At 37.4% G+C, this 16530-nt stretch overlaps 4 protein-coding genes across 4 annotated transcripts; 3 read left to right on the top strand and 1 right to left on the bottom strand.

Moving 5' to 3' along the window:
* The first annotated feature begins 86 nt into the window (after window positions 1-86).
* On the top strand, window positions 87-398 carry LOC100377738 (histone H4). The gene has a single exon (XM_085502697.1). It carries the CDS (start codon window positions 87-89, stop codon window positions 396-398), a length of 312 nt encoding a protein of 103 aa, XP_085358823.1.
* Window positions 399-5918: 5520 nt separating this feature from the next.
* LOC100377884 (histone H2A-like) lies at window positions 5919-6345 on the bottom strand. Its single transcript, XM_002738048.4, has one exon. It carries the CDS (start codon window positions 6343-6345, stop codon window positions 5968-5970), a length of 378 nt encoding a protein of 125 aa, XP_002738094.1. The 3' UTR covers window positions 5919-5967.
* Window positions 6346-6642: 297 nt separating this feature from the next.
* LOC102801720 (histone H2B, gonadal-like) lies at window positions 6643-7554 on the top strand. Its single transcript, XM_006820514.3, has one exon. It carries the CDS (start codon window positions 6666-6668, stop codon window positions 7038-7040), a length of 375 nt encoding a protein of 124 aa, XP_006820577.1. The 5' UTR covers window positions 6643-6665; the 3' UTR covers window positions 7041-7554.
* A 1108-nt stretch (window positions 7555-8662) lies between these two features.
* Window positions 8663-16453, top strand: LOC102802313 (uncharacterized). Its single transcript, XM_006820516.2, has 9 exons — window positions 8663-8749; window positions 9014-9117; window positions 9602-9674; window positions 11124-11319; window positions 12029-12189; window positions 12780-12898; window positions 13779-13964; window positions 14446-14595; window positions 16196-16453. The coding sequence occupies exons 2-9, from the start codon at window positions 9016-9018 to the stop codon at window positions 16307-16309; spliced, it is 1101 nt and encodes a 366-aa protein (XP_006820579.1). The 5' UTR covers window positions 8663-8749; window positions 9014-9015; the 3' UTR covers window positions 16310-16453.
* Window positions 16454-16530: the final 77 nt, after the last annotated feature.

Below are 16530 nucleotides of genomic sequence, written 5' to 3'. Positions count from 1 at the left end.
TTTTCGTTGACGTTCGCAACAAGTGAATAAATGCGGAGAAACTCAGCGTATTCGGCAGTTGAATTTACTTCTATAATTCAGTAACTATGTCTGGTCGTGGTAAAGGAGGAAAGGGTCTGGGAAAAGGAGGCGCCAAGCGTCATCGTAAAGTTCTTCGTGATAATATCCAAGGTATCACCAAGCCAGCTATCCGTCGTCTTGCACGTCGTGGTGGTGTGAAGCGTATCTCTGGTCTCATCTACGAAGAAACCCGTGGTGTATTGAAGGTTTTCTTGGAGAATGTCATCCGTGATGCCGTCACCTACACCGAGCATGCCAAGAGAAAGACCGTCACCGCCATGGATGTCGTCTATGCCTTGAAACGCCAGGGCCGTACTCTGTACGGTTTCGGTGGTTAGACTTACCAAATACAAAACTCAAACAAACCCAACCAAACGGTCCTTTTCAGGGCCACCACATCCTCCAAAAAGAGAACTACCGTAAAATGTGTTGTACTATGTGTGTTGTGCAGTATATCTAGTATGGTCGTGTGTCCATAGTATTTTAATTACGAGTAATTCGTTGTCTTGTGTCCAACGTTAGGCTTGTCCCAGAAAGAGTGATATGCACTCGTGTTCGGTGTCAGTGCTGTGAAACCTTACATGCCTGCGAACATTAACGGGTCAAGGTCGCATCGTCTGAAAATAGATGCTACGGACTTGCTACCCAAAATGATTTGTCTCTACTCAAATTAAATATATACAGGAATTCGATATCATGTTTATAACACATATTAATACATTACATATTACCCTTGAGTCGTTGCTGCCATAAACGCAAAATATAGATGCCGTCTTGTCTTACATACGTGTGTGGTTAATGCAGTGTGTATACGTACTACGTCGTCATGTTTTATTTGCGAGAACCATTACTTCTATTATAGTGATAAAACTATGCAACACATTTCCATGAAATACTAGTACCTCGTTCTTGTGTATAATTTTTCGTCGCAGAATAATAAAGAATGCGTTAATTAATGTGTGGTACATTTACAAAATACATACGGCCTCATGTCAATAGTTTGTTGCCTACAGAATTGTACCATCACTGTACCAATACTGTATGTATAACAAGTAACCTGTAGAAGGCTGTGTGGGTAATATTTTTATATTGATTTTTGTTGCATTTGCAGCAAATAGTTACCAAACAATGAGAAATCTATTGGATTGGATTTACCTCTCAGCTGGCTTCAAATACATAGTTCAAGCCTGCCTAACCGGTACTTATACCAGGATTTAGCTACAGAACATAGACAGTCTGTGGTTACAGCTTCATGTTCCGAGTAATCGCAAGAAATTGACATTACAATAGAAAAATAAAAGACTGGCACTCCAATGCAATTAATCCTCGGATTGAAACGTAGACTTTGAAGTCAATGGTGTAAGCAATGAATAACTTCAAGTTGGCATAGAGACGACATAGTTTATTTAACCAGTGCTGAACTAGAAGCTGAAATTATAATTAAGTTCGTTGTCATATAATTTGTTTATTTCAATTTCTCCTGAGAAGTCAAATAGAATACATCGGTGAATGGATGTTTTGGGGGTGTAGTTTACACTGTGTATGGAATGGTAGGGTTGGGTGTCATATAATTTGTTCATTTCCAACTCTCATGAAGTCACATAGAATTTCACTTAATTATTTTCGTTTTCAAGCATCACATGTGAATCCAATTTTCACTGTGCTGTGTCAAGTCTCAATGGGGTATGTAGGAAATGGCATTTTCACTGGAATTTATTTTAGCGGAAAAATGTTTACAGTGAAAATGAAGTATTTCACATTATTACATATGTACTGCAGTTTATTTTGATTCGTCCCTGAAATCAAAATCGGTATTTCCACACCACATATGCAAATGAGGTCTTGGAGCAAACAAATTAGTCTTTTCAAGAGTAGCGTTTTTCGAAACATAGCAGAAATAAACAATATTTAGAAGTACGATATTTTACGCTTGGGTACATGGATATACTTGCCGAGTGAAATGAAATTTGAACAAGAATATTGGTACTTCTAGGCAGTCACTTATTTTGACTAAAACTATTAAATTTGCATATCACCCATGCAATAATGTTTTCGGTATTTTCACGGTTGATATGCAAATGAACATGGTATTGGCGATCCGCTCCACTGGGATTGCTCTTACAGCCAATACAAAGTCAGCTTGGACGTTCAGTTGCGAGACGTAACAAAAAAAACGCAGCCAGTGATACATTTTGAAAATAAAAATACAAAATAAACGCAATCAGAGGCGCCGACCACGCGCGTTGGCAATAAATAGAACGCGTTGTGACACAGTCTCACCAGCCTCTTTCACTGACGCAATATAATTATGCTATTTCCCAACGCACTTATATTTAATACATTGACAAAAAACACCCCAAGAAAAATGTAAATCAAGCTTGTAATTACAAGTAACTCAACTCGAATGCAATATTCATCACTGTAAAAGTGGATAAATTCGAACCAGCCAGCTCATGATTGGAGACGTCCCGTCGTCTTCGTTGATAACTCGCCAATTCACCATAATCGTGGTGGTGAACTGTTTTAATAGCTGATTTGTAAAAGATGGACATTCAATTCATATTCATCCCAACTTATTTGAATATTCCTTCGGAAATTTGAGACATTGTTAAAAAATCCTGTACAGGGTTATGTTAGCCCTGAGTACAGTCCTGTAGGTTGGCCTCCTTCCGTTGATCATTCGGCCCCCACAGTCCTGAGAAGTCGCATAGACCGGGGATTCGACACCCGCCTACAAATTTATGGCGGAGAACCGTTCTGCAGTTTTCATGATTGTAACCAGCTAAAACATCTATCGACTAATCTAGCGATTACAAATACCTTTTTTGTGGCCGAAAAATGAACCTACAGCACTGGAACGTTGGCGAAAGCAAGTTTTACGCAACGAAACAACGTTTTGTTTATGAATGCGTCAAGAACAAGATGGCGGCGTATATTTTCGGTTGACGTTGGAAAATGTCGATTCTATCGACCCTAGTGGGAAATCTTATGTAATTTCGCTTCCAGTTAAGGTATTTAGAATAGTTAGACGTATCGACCTGCTTATTTTTTAACTGCAAAGCTGAATGCCTCTTAAATCGCCCGATACACTCTTTCACAATAGTGTCGAATCCCCGGTCTATGCGACTTCTCAGGACTGTGAGGGCCGAATGATCAACGGAAGGAGGCCAACCTACAGGACTGTACTCAGGGCTAAGGGTTATGTCTGATCATAGACCCTCCAGTAGAGGGTCATGGTCTGATGTAAACTAATAATACGCAATTATCCAGGCAGTACTAGAAATTATTGCTGATACTAAAAAAAATTGTATTGGGAAGTTGGATACTTGAACGTGTAGTCCCGGGGCATGTAGTAGACGAACATAATCGTACTGTCACATGTTTTTCGTCTTAGCCTTGTCTTTTCGTCTTAACCGTCGCAGTCCGCTTCATTGAATGTTTAGTTTGATAATTTATAAACATATATTCAGTGTGAAACTGTTGCTTTCAAGTTGTGTTAATACAAAGATGATTTAAACTTGTCCCTTCCGTTGCCAACGTATTCAATATACGGAAATAGCATGTGTGTGCGTTTGCGTGAGTGAAAGATGCAGGCGAGATTACTCGTCGCAACGCGTTCTCTTTATTTCCAACGCGCGTGGTCGGCGCCTTTGATTGCGTTTATTTTGTTTTTTCATACTCGAAATCTATCACTGGCACCGTTTATTTTGTCATGTCTCACAACTGAACGTCCAAGCTTTGTTGATAACTTCTCACTAAACGTATCTCCTGCTACAAATTTAGGATACAACACCCCAGACATAGCTTATTTTACTTAGCTTGAGTGTGGGCACAAAGTTACTTTTTGTAAAATCCGAAAACAAATTCTTACCACCGTTTCCATGGCAACATCCAAAAACTGATTCTTTTAATACCTTCACGCCAAATGTATTACACCTTACATTTCTTTAATTAAAAAGCACGGACATAGCTCATTCTACTCAGCTTGAGTGTAGGCAACAATTTACTGTTTTTATGTCTATTTTCATTACCGAGAAAATGGACCCCGACGTTGGGGTAACTTTTCACCAGCAACAGCTTCTAACTCCTCTCTTAGCTAATTTTGTTCATACATGACAGGCAGGTTGTACCGTCACTAATTGGAAAAAACAATCCTGGCCCACAGCTACCATGGCAACAGTCAGAAACTGTTTTTTTGAATACTTTCGCGCCAACTTTATTACCTCCTACCAGTCTTGTGATAGCAGTGTTTAAATGATTATGCCTTTTATTTTGGCTACGTTGCACACCGGCGCCGACGGACATTGTTACACTGTATCAACGTAATCTCAACGCAACTTTGAACTTTGAATGAAATGTAAATACTGCCTCCAATCTAGAAAATACTATCGCAAAACGGATGGAAATAATACATTTAACGGCAGAATACGTCCTAGCAATACAATTAAGTGACTTCTAAAGACTGAATGTTTTTTGCGAACTTCATATACGGTGCCCGGTTTTAGTTAGGATGTTTCTGCTGGCGACGTTGCGACGTTACCCAGTTACAAATAAAGATTACCAACGCCAAATGAACAACATTTTAACCGGTAATGAAGATTCATTCAATCCACGGCTAACAAGTTATATCACAAGCGAAGTTGTAGCGTGCGGCTCAGCGACGACCGCTGTCGATGAAAGTCATCCCGTCAGTGGAGTACCGCAGTAGCATGGCATGTTTGCCAATGCAAAATTCTGTGGAGAAACTTTTAACTTCAACATAAATTTGTGTCAACCCTTCACCATTGTATTCAAACGAATCACGAGGTGTGCCGTTCTTCTTCAAACCCGACATTCAATCAATAGGGGAGTTTCAGTTAAAATAAACATCGCAAATCATGCAAATTCAACATTTTCAAACCAGTATACTAAAACAGAAATGCTAAGTAATGCAAAAGAAGGATAGATGTTACTTTTCAGTATACACATCTCTGTTGATACTATCCCTCACATATTCTACCCCCAATTATTCCTGCGTAAAATGGACTAGCCTCTTTCTTGTTGACATTCAGAGTAAAATCACGTGACAGGCTGTTAAAATTGGCTGTTGCATACACTTTCGCCGGTCTGGAAAATGTGTTTAATTAGCTCTCATTCAAGTAACAATGCAGATTTCCCAGTTGGGGTGAAACTATTGGACTCTGCCATTAAAAAATAGGGGTGTTTTGAGAAAAAAACGAATAACCCTGGAGTGCACACAACACACTGAATTTCGGAACAAATCTTGCATTATTTACAGCAGCAGAATACCACAGAAATATCAGACGAAACATGGAAACACTATATATTGTATTTCGGCCTGAACCCTCTCTATTGCAATTCCAGGAATTACACCCATATGTGCACCCATTTTCAACCTTGGTATCACCCAACCCTGAAAACAAATTCTTAATACCACGCTGAAGCGTTTGGTAATAACATATCGCTTTATGAAATAAATTTTAAAATCGTCAACAATTGGCACATATTCTCAATTCCAGATTACATCAACGTTGCATGTTATGCAGAACACCTTCGTCCGTTTATTATAATCACTGTGCAAATAAAAAAAATCAGTTGATTTGGCAAGAAATCCTGGAATGTTGGAACAAACATTTGTTGTTAAAAGTTTTGATTTCTCATTTCGATAGCAGGATTCAGTTGGACAACGGTCTTTCTATCACTATGGACTGACCGTGGATACACATTCATTCTAACGCGTACATAGACTTGCTTGCAGTCTGTTGCGATTCCGATAAATTTTTAAAATCGGAATTGCGACAGACTGCAAGCAAGTCTAACATATACACAATTTACGGTAGTTCTCTTTTTGGAGGATGTGGTGGCCCTGAAAAGGGCCGTTTGATTTGTGTATGCAAGGCATACAATTTACTTGGATTTGGCGTGGGTTTTCTTGGGTAGAAGTACAGCCTGGATGTTAGGGAGTACACCACCTTGTGCGATGGTTACACCGGACATCAATTTGTTCAATTCCTCGTCGTTACGAACAGCCAACTGCAAGTGACGGGGAATGATCCTGGACTTCTTGTTGTCACGGGCGGCGTTACCGGCCAACTCAAGGATTTCAGCGGCCAAGTACTCGAGTACTGCAGCCAAGTAGACTGGAGCACCGGCACCGACGCGCTCGGCATAGTTGCCCTTTCTCAGGAAACGATGTACACGACCAACTGGGAACTGCAGACCAGCACGGCTGGAACGAGTCTTGGACTTTCCCTTTGCTTTGCCTCCTTTACCGCGACCAGACATAATGATTTAGCAGTTGAGTTATATCGGAAAACTATAGCTATTTGGCGGTTTCCTACCAGTATTTATACCTCCCGCTCGGATTCTGGTCGTATAGTACCTCCACCAATCAAAATACGGCAAAGCACGACCTTGGTTGTATGCTGTCAAAGGTCAATAGTAAATACACAATGTAATTTAAGTATAGTTAAATCGTGTTTTCTCTTGCGTTCGTTATGTTTCCCGCCTTTTTTGTCGAATCCTTCATTTGCATTTCATTCACTATATATAATGGGACCTTTGACGGTTACTGTTATTCTGAACATTATTTTCTAACGTTCAACATGCCTCCCAAAGCAAGCGGTAAAGCAGCAAAGAAAGGCGGTAAGGCTAAGGCCGCCGCTCGTGGTGGTGACAAGAAGAAGAGAAGGAGGGGGAGGAAAGAATCCTACGGTATCTACATCTACAAGGTGTTGAAGCAAGTTCACCCAGACACCGGTGTCTCTTCCAAAGCCATGTCCATCATGAACAGCTTCGTCAACGATATCTTCGAGCGTATCGCATCAGAAGCTTCCCGTTTGGCTCACTACAACAAGCGTAGAACCATCACCAGCAGAGAGATCCAGACCGCCGTCCGTCTTTTGTTGCCTGGTGAGCTTGCTAAGCACGCCGTCAGTGAAGGCACCAAAGCCGTCACGAAGTACACCAGCTCCAAGTAAATCGTATGCCTAGCGTACACAAACCAAACGGCCCTTTTCAGGGCCACCACATCCTCCAAAAAGAGAACTACCGTAACGCTTTCTACTGTACTTTATTGACCCATGGAGCTAATTCTTATTTTAGCTCCATGAATTGATTGACCATTCTTTTCACAGTAAATATTACGAGTACATAGTTTATAGTAATTAATATAGTTCCATCCACAAGTCGCACACTGAATATATTAGTAATTAAATAGCGTAGCGTTACTACTCAGTAGAGCATTAGTGCATTCCTTCAGGGCTATAGTGAATGATTTGAATTTTATTAAAATCGAGATATTCGTTGAGTCTCAGTATGTAAGCACGCCACCAACGGCGCCACCAAGTCATCCGGCGCTTTCAGAAGACCGTGACGAATTATAGAAGCGATCACGACAAAAGCAGAAGGGCTCAATTGCAGTATATGAAAATACTGGTACAGACTAAACACACTGCCAATAAAAGCATGTTTTACAAATAATAAAAAAGAAAATATTAAAAACAATACAATTCAACACAATATTGAAAACATCGTGAGGAAATTTGAAATTCAAAAGATAAAGTGAACACATGAAAACCGAATGTAAATTCGATCATACTTGGAGACACGAAATAGCTGAAAAGTATTACCATCTAAACTAAGATATCCAATAACTTGATCCAAAAATAATACACAAGGACACTTTCAATACCACTTATTCGGACACTGGTCAGGCGTAGTTTTAGACTAGGTTCCAGGCAACTGTGTTTCATGGTCTTTCGACGAGAGTCTGGGGAAACTTGTGTCTGTCAGTCATTTAGTGTTCCTGTTTAAAATGACCACAGAGGACAGTATTCTAAACAAAAACGGCAAGACATACGCGAAAAGAAGAGTGATTAAAATCGAATCTATGGAAGTTCATAATCATATCTGTGAGTGAAACTGCTCACTAATGATTACATGGAAAGATTACAAGTTGTTTTGAGGTGCAAATGCTCCTTCTGCACATGTACCTTATCGTGTGCAGATTTTCTATTTTCATCTCTCACTTTTATGATCTGTTAATATAATTATGTATACACATCATGGACATGGGCATATTACTAGTACTGTAACGTTACAATTTCCACAAATAATCCCTGAAGTTAACATGTTTTTACTCGAAAACTGTTAAATCATAGGTGATCTTTTATCAAATATAAAAAGATTGTCTATTTGGCAACTTATTATTAAAACAAATTAGGATTTTGAAAAATATCGAAACCTTATTGATTTATCTTTTAATCATTCATGATATCGTTGACATTTTATTTCCACTTTTACTCTCTATGTTTTTGAAATCTGCGTTTACATTTACAAAATTTCTGGACCTTTTAAAAAAAAAAAAAATTGATAACAAAATGTGATCAAGAAAAAAAACAAAAACAAAAACTTTAGTTTATACCAGTAAACTAGTGACCCCATACTTGTAGTATAATGGGCGGTCTGGAAGTTCTGTGGGGGTATTCTTTTCTGATGTGACGATTTTCTCACATTTTACAACGAGCCCTATCTTCCATATAAATACTGTAGGTATAACAACAACTATTTGGTGACAGCTAATTTAGGTCACAGCGAGGTCAAAGTTGAGCCGAGTCTCATCTCAGATACAAGTTCCACGCTGGTAATCGAAGAACTGAAGTTGGGCATACCACTACGTACTAGACAGGTAGTTACGTAATTTAAAATATAATCAATTTTACCAGTTTTGTATGACTAATTCGAGATGAAATTATGCAGAAATCAACAACGACGAAACAGTGGGAGGAAGAATCTAACTGAGACTCGAGCACTCCAATCGACCTCTGAAACACGCCCCCTTCGGAACGGCGTCAAGAAATAAACATATTATTGCTTATTTGCCTAAATTGTCTTTTTATATCAGAATGCCATATAACTTTCAAACTCGTGTTGATTTGATTATTTACGACAGAAATGATGAAATGTGTCGAACTCGTTGGTGCTTTCCCAAAACAATTGGCGCACAGAACTGATCGGCCTAAACCTGATCTACCACCAGAGGGCGCTATTATCAAGGTGGGTATGACACGAGCGTATGACAATCGTACTCGCTCATAATTGAAATTTAATCATTTTAGAAACATAACATTCATTAATTTATTTACATTGTATATTTACATATATAACTGCATATCATATCAGAGATTTTCATGAAAATATGAATGTTTTTTATGGAAATTTATAAAATATTAATAAACATTTACTGGTAGACTCCCAAATCCAACGATTATTCTTTCATTGTCTATAGAAGCCATTTAGGAATGCTAATTACCCATGAGTCTTTGCAGGGTTACTTCAATCCTCGGCAATTAACTGCCATTCATCCATTAACATGTAATTAGTCAAGTTGTTTTCACTCGTCATTTGCAGTTTATAAAACATTTATATATTAAATATTGTATTAAAAAAATATTCATAAAATTCACCGTATTTACATATACAATTGCATATTGTTATACATTGTTATGTCAAAATGTTTTTATAATTTATATATGTATAGGTTTGGTACTGTGGAATGTGTCATACTGATGCCCATATGTGGGTGAGTCCTTGCGAAATACCAGTAATACTTGGTTAGTTTTATGAGGGTCAAAAATAAAACAATTTATTTTTGGTCAGTGCAGTTTTTTTCTGGATTCTTTCACTCTATATTAAAACCTTATAGCATGTGCGTTCTTGCTAAAAAATAATAGGCACCTAGGGCTGGCAGCACATTGGCAAACCATACCCCCTATTGCGGACGCAATGTAAATTTAGTATCCCCTAGAGCAGACATATTGAAGAAAAAAACACCCCCTCTTTCAGACACATATTGAGAACATCCTACCCCATATTGCAAGCATTCTCTGCCGTTTTTCACTGAATACAGTTCAATTTTTATTATGTGTGTTATCCTGTTTCTTTTCGTTTTGTTTCTTCGATTACAATAAGCCTTTTTCGTATGCTCGTGTTGGAAGTGGCGGGTAAGTCCCAGTGGGAAAGTTCAGGCGGACGTTTGCGGCCTAGTCGGGGCTATGGGTCCGCCAATTCGGGGCCTAGGGCGGTGTATGAGAGTGGTTGTTGTAAGAGCGGGCCTACAGTGGACGCAGCAACCCTGTGAGTTTATTTCTGAGGGCCTATTGCAGACATTAGCATTTTGAAGGGGGCCTATTTGCCTCCCGTGCGGGCCCGCTCTGAAAGGTGAAAAACACCCCGCTTTCCCGCTAAATTTGGAACGCACATAGGGTAGTAGCAGCATATCGAGTGAACCCCCGGGATTTGAACATCTCTGAACAAAAACAAATCTGTTTTTCAACCTAATGTAGGGTGTATTTAAAGGGGAAGCTGTTAATCCCAGGGATTGCACCGGGGAATCACGGGATACCATTGTTATATTGTTTACACTTCCATTTGTTTTACATTGTAATCTTAAGTAAAGTTGATGGGAGATTAGGTTAGGCTTAACGGAAGGCTGCAGATGCAGACTGAAGACAATATCGAAAACATGATTTAAAAAATATCAGAAGACTAAAGACATACATGATTATTTTTCCAAATGAACATTATCTACATTTTGGTTAGTTTGCCTAATCATTGTGCAAATTTTACAGACACTCATAATAAAGTGTTACAACTCCCACATAACAGACCGATTAATGTTTGTAAAAAGTTATTAATACTAAAATTAATGGATAATCTGACACCACATTTCACAGCCAAAGCCCCTTTAGTCTTCAGGACCACATGCCTCTATTTTAGCCTTAACATTGTAAACCTACTTTTTAGCATTCAGGATGTAAACCTCCACTTTAGCCTTCTGGACTATAAGCCTTCATTTAGCCTTCACAATTGTAAGCCTTTATTTTAGTCTTCAAGACTGTAAACCTTCATTTTAGCTTGACTATAAGCCTCCATTTTAGCCTTCACAACTGTAAGCTTTTATTTTAGTCTTCAAGACTGTAATCTCCATTGTAGCTTTGAAGACTATATGGCTTCACAATTCCTAGAGGTCGTGACTTAACATGTGTTATTTGTTCAACCAGGCCATGAAGTCTGTGGAGAGATAGAATCAATTGGAGATGATGGGGCCAATCCAGATGGTTTGCGTAAAGGTGATAAAGTGATCGTTTATCCCTGGATTGCGTGCGGCAAATGTAAAGCCTGCGATAAAGGAAATGCTGAATATTGTGAACTGAAGCCAGAAGAGCAGATTGAGATTGGTATCACTCTGGATGGAGGGTAGGTAGCATTTGATAATTAATACCTCGTTATGCATAAAGCACAATTATCTAATTAATGACTGTTTAAACATTAATCACAGTAATATTTATTTCTGCAAGCCTATACTCAGCTGAAAAACCTGTTTTCCCAATTTTTGTGCCAATATAATAACCCCCCCCCCAATGATTGTTTATGATCAGCATGTGTGTCCATTCAAACAAGACTGAGCCACTCACTTCTGTTTTCTGCTTAAATATTTCAAAAAAAAAGCAAATCAGCCACAAAAAAAACAAGAAAATAATTTATGTACGTATGAGAAAATTTGTTTTTGTTATAGACTAAGTGTATAATTTCAAAATACATACACATCAGTTTGATAAATATTTGATCTAAGTAGAGGTTCAGTTTCGGTTTTGATTCTCATATTCAGGCTGTTATTTATAGTACAAGTCATTTTCCTACATCAATGAGTGGATGAATACAAATTTGATAGTCGTTTGGTCAGATATTTAGTTCAGAGTCACTACCTTCAACAGACTGATGTACACTGTCCACATTCACCAAGCACATCAACAAATATAAATGTGGTTGCCTGATCATTGGTAGTGTAAACCTAGGGAATATCAACCAATAACAGTGAAGTCTCTGCATGAATCCCTAGCATGTCTTCACAGATAAACATTCATAATTATTGTGATCCAGATTTAAGACTTGTTTCCTCGTATAGATATGCAGAGTATGTGGCAGTCCGTAATTTGATGTATTTGGTGCCGGTACCGGATGCTATACCAATGGAAATTGCTGGTACACTGGCTTGTGGCATGTTGACGGCATACCATACAATACAGGTAGCTAGTAAAGAAATTGAAGACATACTACAATCCAAAGGTAGGTACATGGGAGGGGGTATTGTTATTTTCAGCTAGAAGGTTATGTTTGTATCCGAAATAGAGTGTGATGTGTTGAAGCTATGATTGGTTAACTTTTTAACACCTTTGTCATCATTTGTCCAATCACTGGTATTATAATGGTTGGTGGGTTCCAAATCCTACCTGGGGGTTGAACCCTGAAAAGGGGTTGACTTGTGAATGTGTCACTGACTCAACAGGGAAGCTGATGACAAGATTCTGTCAGTATAAAGGTCTTTGGGGAATCTTAGGTAATGCTTGAGTTCAACCGGGCCTGGTTGATGCCAAGATAGCGCGATAAATTACCATAATGTCATTTTAATTTTGTCTCGCACAACCGTGTTATGTATAATTTGTGTGACAAAATGCAATGTATGTGACAGTGGCGTTTGCAATAAAACTAAAAAATATTGAAAAAAGATCATTTGCTTCACCAAATTTTGATCATAACTGATAGTTGGAAACAAACCTGCAATTGTACTGATTTTTATGGAATTCTCACTTAATTTAAATTTTCATTTTGCATTACTTGTTACTGTAATGGATGTTTCTGTCATGTTTTTTTATTAGATAATTGTGGTATTTTAATCATTGGTGCCGGTGGACTAGGACTGTCAGCAGTGAAGCTAGCAAAGTATTTAATATTGTCTAAATATAAAAATGTTCAAGTGATGTGCTCGGATATCAATGTAAGTTGTAAAATAAAACTCTTCATTTTTGGATTAGTTTAAATTTGACTAGTATCATTAGAAGCTCATCATTTTCCATCTAGCAAACACTGTTTTACTGAAGAACACTTCTTACTGTATTTGCTCTATTAGTTGCACATGCACTTATGTTAATTACAGAAGTGTTTCTATAGTTACAATGGGTAACATTTTGATGATGAATAAATAATATTTTTAACAGATTATATTCTCAGGGACCACAGACTACATATTAAGGTTGTTGCTGTGAATGACTTTTACACACCATGTCACTCTTCACCTAAGTGGTTTTCCATTTGAGGTTTGGAAGGCGTAGCTGACAAAATATATTCACAGTTTTTTTTTGAATTCTTTCATTATGTGAATTTTCATTTTATTCTCCTCATCCTCAACACTGTTTTTTTCTCAAAATAATTCTGTAGGCCACCCCAATTTTTAAAATGGGGAACCCCTTACTGGGGTGTATTGTGGCTTGCATGCATCTCCTGTCGATACACTTCTTCTAATAGAGCAAATATGGTACACAATTCATTTTCTCAAATCTTAAAATATCAAATATACAGTCATACATTTTGTTTGGAAATAAAAGCATTAAGTCTAAATTCAAGTCAATTATCTATTCTATTTCTTTTCACCAAAAATGTTTTCTTTAATTTTTTTTAACTCCAATGTTAATTATTTCAGTGAAAAAATCAGATTTTGTTAGAAACTACTTTGATGCAGCCGTTAACATTTAACCCTTAGCTTGCCACCTCCATGTAATTTCACATTAATCTGACCAGATAAAGATTAATGTTAAATCTTAAGTATAAACCGGCTAATACCCTAAATCATTGAGTTATCGTGTATTTGTAATTAACAGAAAAATAAACTGGCTCTAGCGATGGACGCTGGATGTGATGATGTCATCCATTGGTCTCAAGATGAGAATGCAGATGAGTGGGTACGCAAGACCAAAGCGGCTTTTGTTGGTGGTGGTCCATTTATTGTTATAGATTTCACTGGTAGTAAAGATACGTTTGATGTTGCGTACAAGTCACTCAGAAAGGTAAATATGGCACCACGATAACTGTTATTGACCGATCGTCCTCCATTTGTACCAGGAATTGTAATATAAAGAAATAAAAGTGATTCAATTTTGAGTAGTATTACTATGAAGCCAAAAGAAGTCTTCTTAAATGCAATTTTTTTTATTCATTTTCTGTATTTCAACTAATGATTCGTCAGGAAAACCACAACAGCGCCCTCTATAGTTTGATCCCTGTTATACACATTTCCTTTTACACATGTAACAATTCTCTTGATTGCCATATATAACATACTGCTTGTACACTTACTAGAACAATGAAACAGCTACATAATTAGTTTTTAGACAGTCTCATATTTAAAACTTTCAACTATGTTTGAATACATCTACAACTTTTGGTTAGATGCCTTCAATAGATGTCAGTGTTAGATACTTGGTTAGATGCAATGTGTCTTTATTGACAGTATTCATAACACATGGTCATACTATTCGTCTTCCATAGCACGGTACCATCCTATGCATTGGATTACATGGTGGTGTTGTGGACTTGCCATTGGAGTCAATTATTTTAAATAGCATCACTGTGAAAGGAGTCTATGTAGGAACACTCTCCCAACTCAGAGAACTGACCAAAATAGTTGCTGATGGCAAGGTAATCTTATAGAAATGTTTTTGTTATTTGTTAATCAGGACATTTGCTCATTCAGATTTGGAGAGTATGTTAATAATTTTATAAATTGTGCATGCATTGTTGTGAGATGGCCATGAAACAATTTTCTGAAAAAATAGGAGGTATCGCTGTTTCTGGATGATATTGTTTTCAGTACGAGTTGTACAACCTATGCATATATGTGAGCTATCCTATATCATTATTAACCTTAAAAGTGTATTGTCAGAAAAAGTTATTCTTGAAAGCTTTGAGATGTCAAGTATTGGTATTATGTCAACATATACATACAACAGCCATGGTATTTGCAAGATATTTACATCAGAAGTTTCATGTCAATAAACATAATTACTAAGGGATGATGTCAAAAAATCGATGTCGGATAAAAAACTTATTTGCTTTAGTTTGGGGGGGGGGGGTTGACCTCAAAAAAATTCCATCCTACAAAAACGATTTTATTTTTCAAAAAAATCTTGGAGTATTTATAGTTCGTTTTTTATTTTCTATCCATTCATGAACAAGAATAACCGAAAATGAAAAAAACAAACATCCAAGACGAGAAAATGGCTTGGTCTGAGTGTAAATTTGTGCATCAAATGAGGTCAATTTCAGGGATATTCCATACTACTGTCCAATTATCAATTTGTATTTAATGGTGAATGTAGTCTGACACCATAATCAATATTTATCAATTAAGTTTCAGTGGAGGGTGGGGGGTTTGGAAAAAAACTAAAGGAATTAAGTTTTTTATCCGACATCGATCTTTTGACGTCGTCCCTAAGCATTCTGTGGATTTGGTCAGGATTAAGTTTTCAGCATCTTAGGGTGTCACTGAATTGCAAACAGGATTCTCTATTTGACGACCATACATGTATTTGATGTGAAGCATTTTCTATTAAGATCAGTCTGAAATGCACACCAGACTCTTGTAGTGTTTCTTGTACAGACATTACAGTACAGTCACTCCCTCCCTTTTGAATTTATAAGACGCCTATTTTATTTGTGTTACCACTGTGTCCAAGCAAACTTCAATAATAGAACATTACATAAATGCTAGGTTATGTTGAGTTAGCACGCATCCAAAGTAGAATTTGAACATCAATGCATGACAAGATTTATTGTTGTGAAGACAAAAAATAACTTAGTTGGGAAACGACAAGTACGTCAGTTTTCAATCATGCAGTATAACTTGAGAACGCTGTAAATTTCATATTTGATTGTTGGCCAAGCTCAACCAAATTTTTCCTAGAACTTCTTTGTTTTCAAAATCTTTCCATTGCCTTTAATCCTTATCCTACCAGCCCCATGTACTTTAACATTGACTTGATAAAAGGGTTAAATCTATGAGCTATGTATGTATAAGCTTTTCACTGTTATTAATCTCAAGAGACTTTCTTTGTTTTTCACGATGCATTGCTGTATTAGTCCTCTCCATTTCAGTATACATATGCAGCTTTAAAATTTTATTAAGCTTTAAACTTTTCTTGTTTGCTTTTCAAGAATTCTCCATTGCCGTATACAATGTTTACATTTGTTGCAGCTTTCCACTGTTAGTAACCTCAAAATTGTCTATGTTTTTTTCAAGATCCCTCCATTGCCGTACACACTACATAAACTTGAAGAAGCCCCAGATCTCATCTGTAAACTGAAAACCAATCAGATTACAACAGGAAGGGCTATCTTGTCACTGAAGCAATAGAGGTAGTTATGCTGGCATATGTAGTGTAGCAGTGAAAAGGATTGACATCTACACCTAGAAATGTAGTTTTGAAACATTCACATTTTCTGAGACAACATATTAGAAAATGTTAATATGATATAAAATCAATGCTGAACAATTTTAGCAATCCGGGTACTGCATCTGTTCTATTTGTGAGTGAGTGCGCCCTCTATATTCTGTTGGCAGTTATTTTTTCTCTG

Source organism: Saccoglossus kowalevskii, chromosome 8 (assembly GCF_978046115.1).
Source record: "Saccoglossus kowalevskii chromosome 8, keSacKowa6.1, whole genome shotgun sequence".
In the NCBI taxonomy this organism is placed as follows: domain Eukaryota; kingdom Metazoa; phylum Hemichordata; class Enteropneusta; family Harrimaniidae; genus Saccoglossus; species Saccoglossus kowalevskii.
This window is presented reverse-complemented; position numbering and strand designations above follow the sequence as displayed.

Bases quoted from the DNA above. Each gene is read 5' to 3' on its own strand.
- LOC102801720 (XM_006820514.3), top strand. From the start codon at position 6,666: ATGCCTCCCAAAGCAAGCGGTAAAGCAGCAAAGAAAGGCGGTAAGGCT.
- LOC102802313 (XM_006820516.2), top strand. From the start codon at position 9,016: ATGATGAAATGTGTCGAACTCGTTGGTGCTTTCCCAAAACAATTGGCG. The intron at 12,899-13,778 runs GTAAGTTGTAAA...TGTAATTAACAG, and splicing joins TGATGTGCTCGGATATCAAT to AAAAATAAACTGGCTCTAGC. The intron at 14,596-16,195 runs GTAATCTTATAG...GTTTTTTTCAAG, and splicing joins AAATAGTTGCTGATGGCAAG to ATCCCTCCATTGCCGTACAC.
- LOC100377738 (XM_085502697.1), top strand. From the start codon at position 87: ATGTCTGGTCGTGGTAAAGGAGGAAAGGGTCTGGGAAAAGGAGGCGCC.
- LOC100377884 (XM_002738048.4), bottom strand. From the start codon at position 6,345: ATGTCTGGTCGCGGTAAAGGAGGCAAAGCAAAGGGAAAGTCCAAGACT.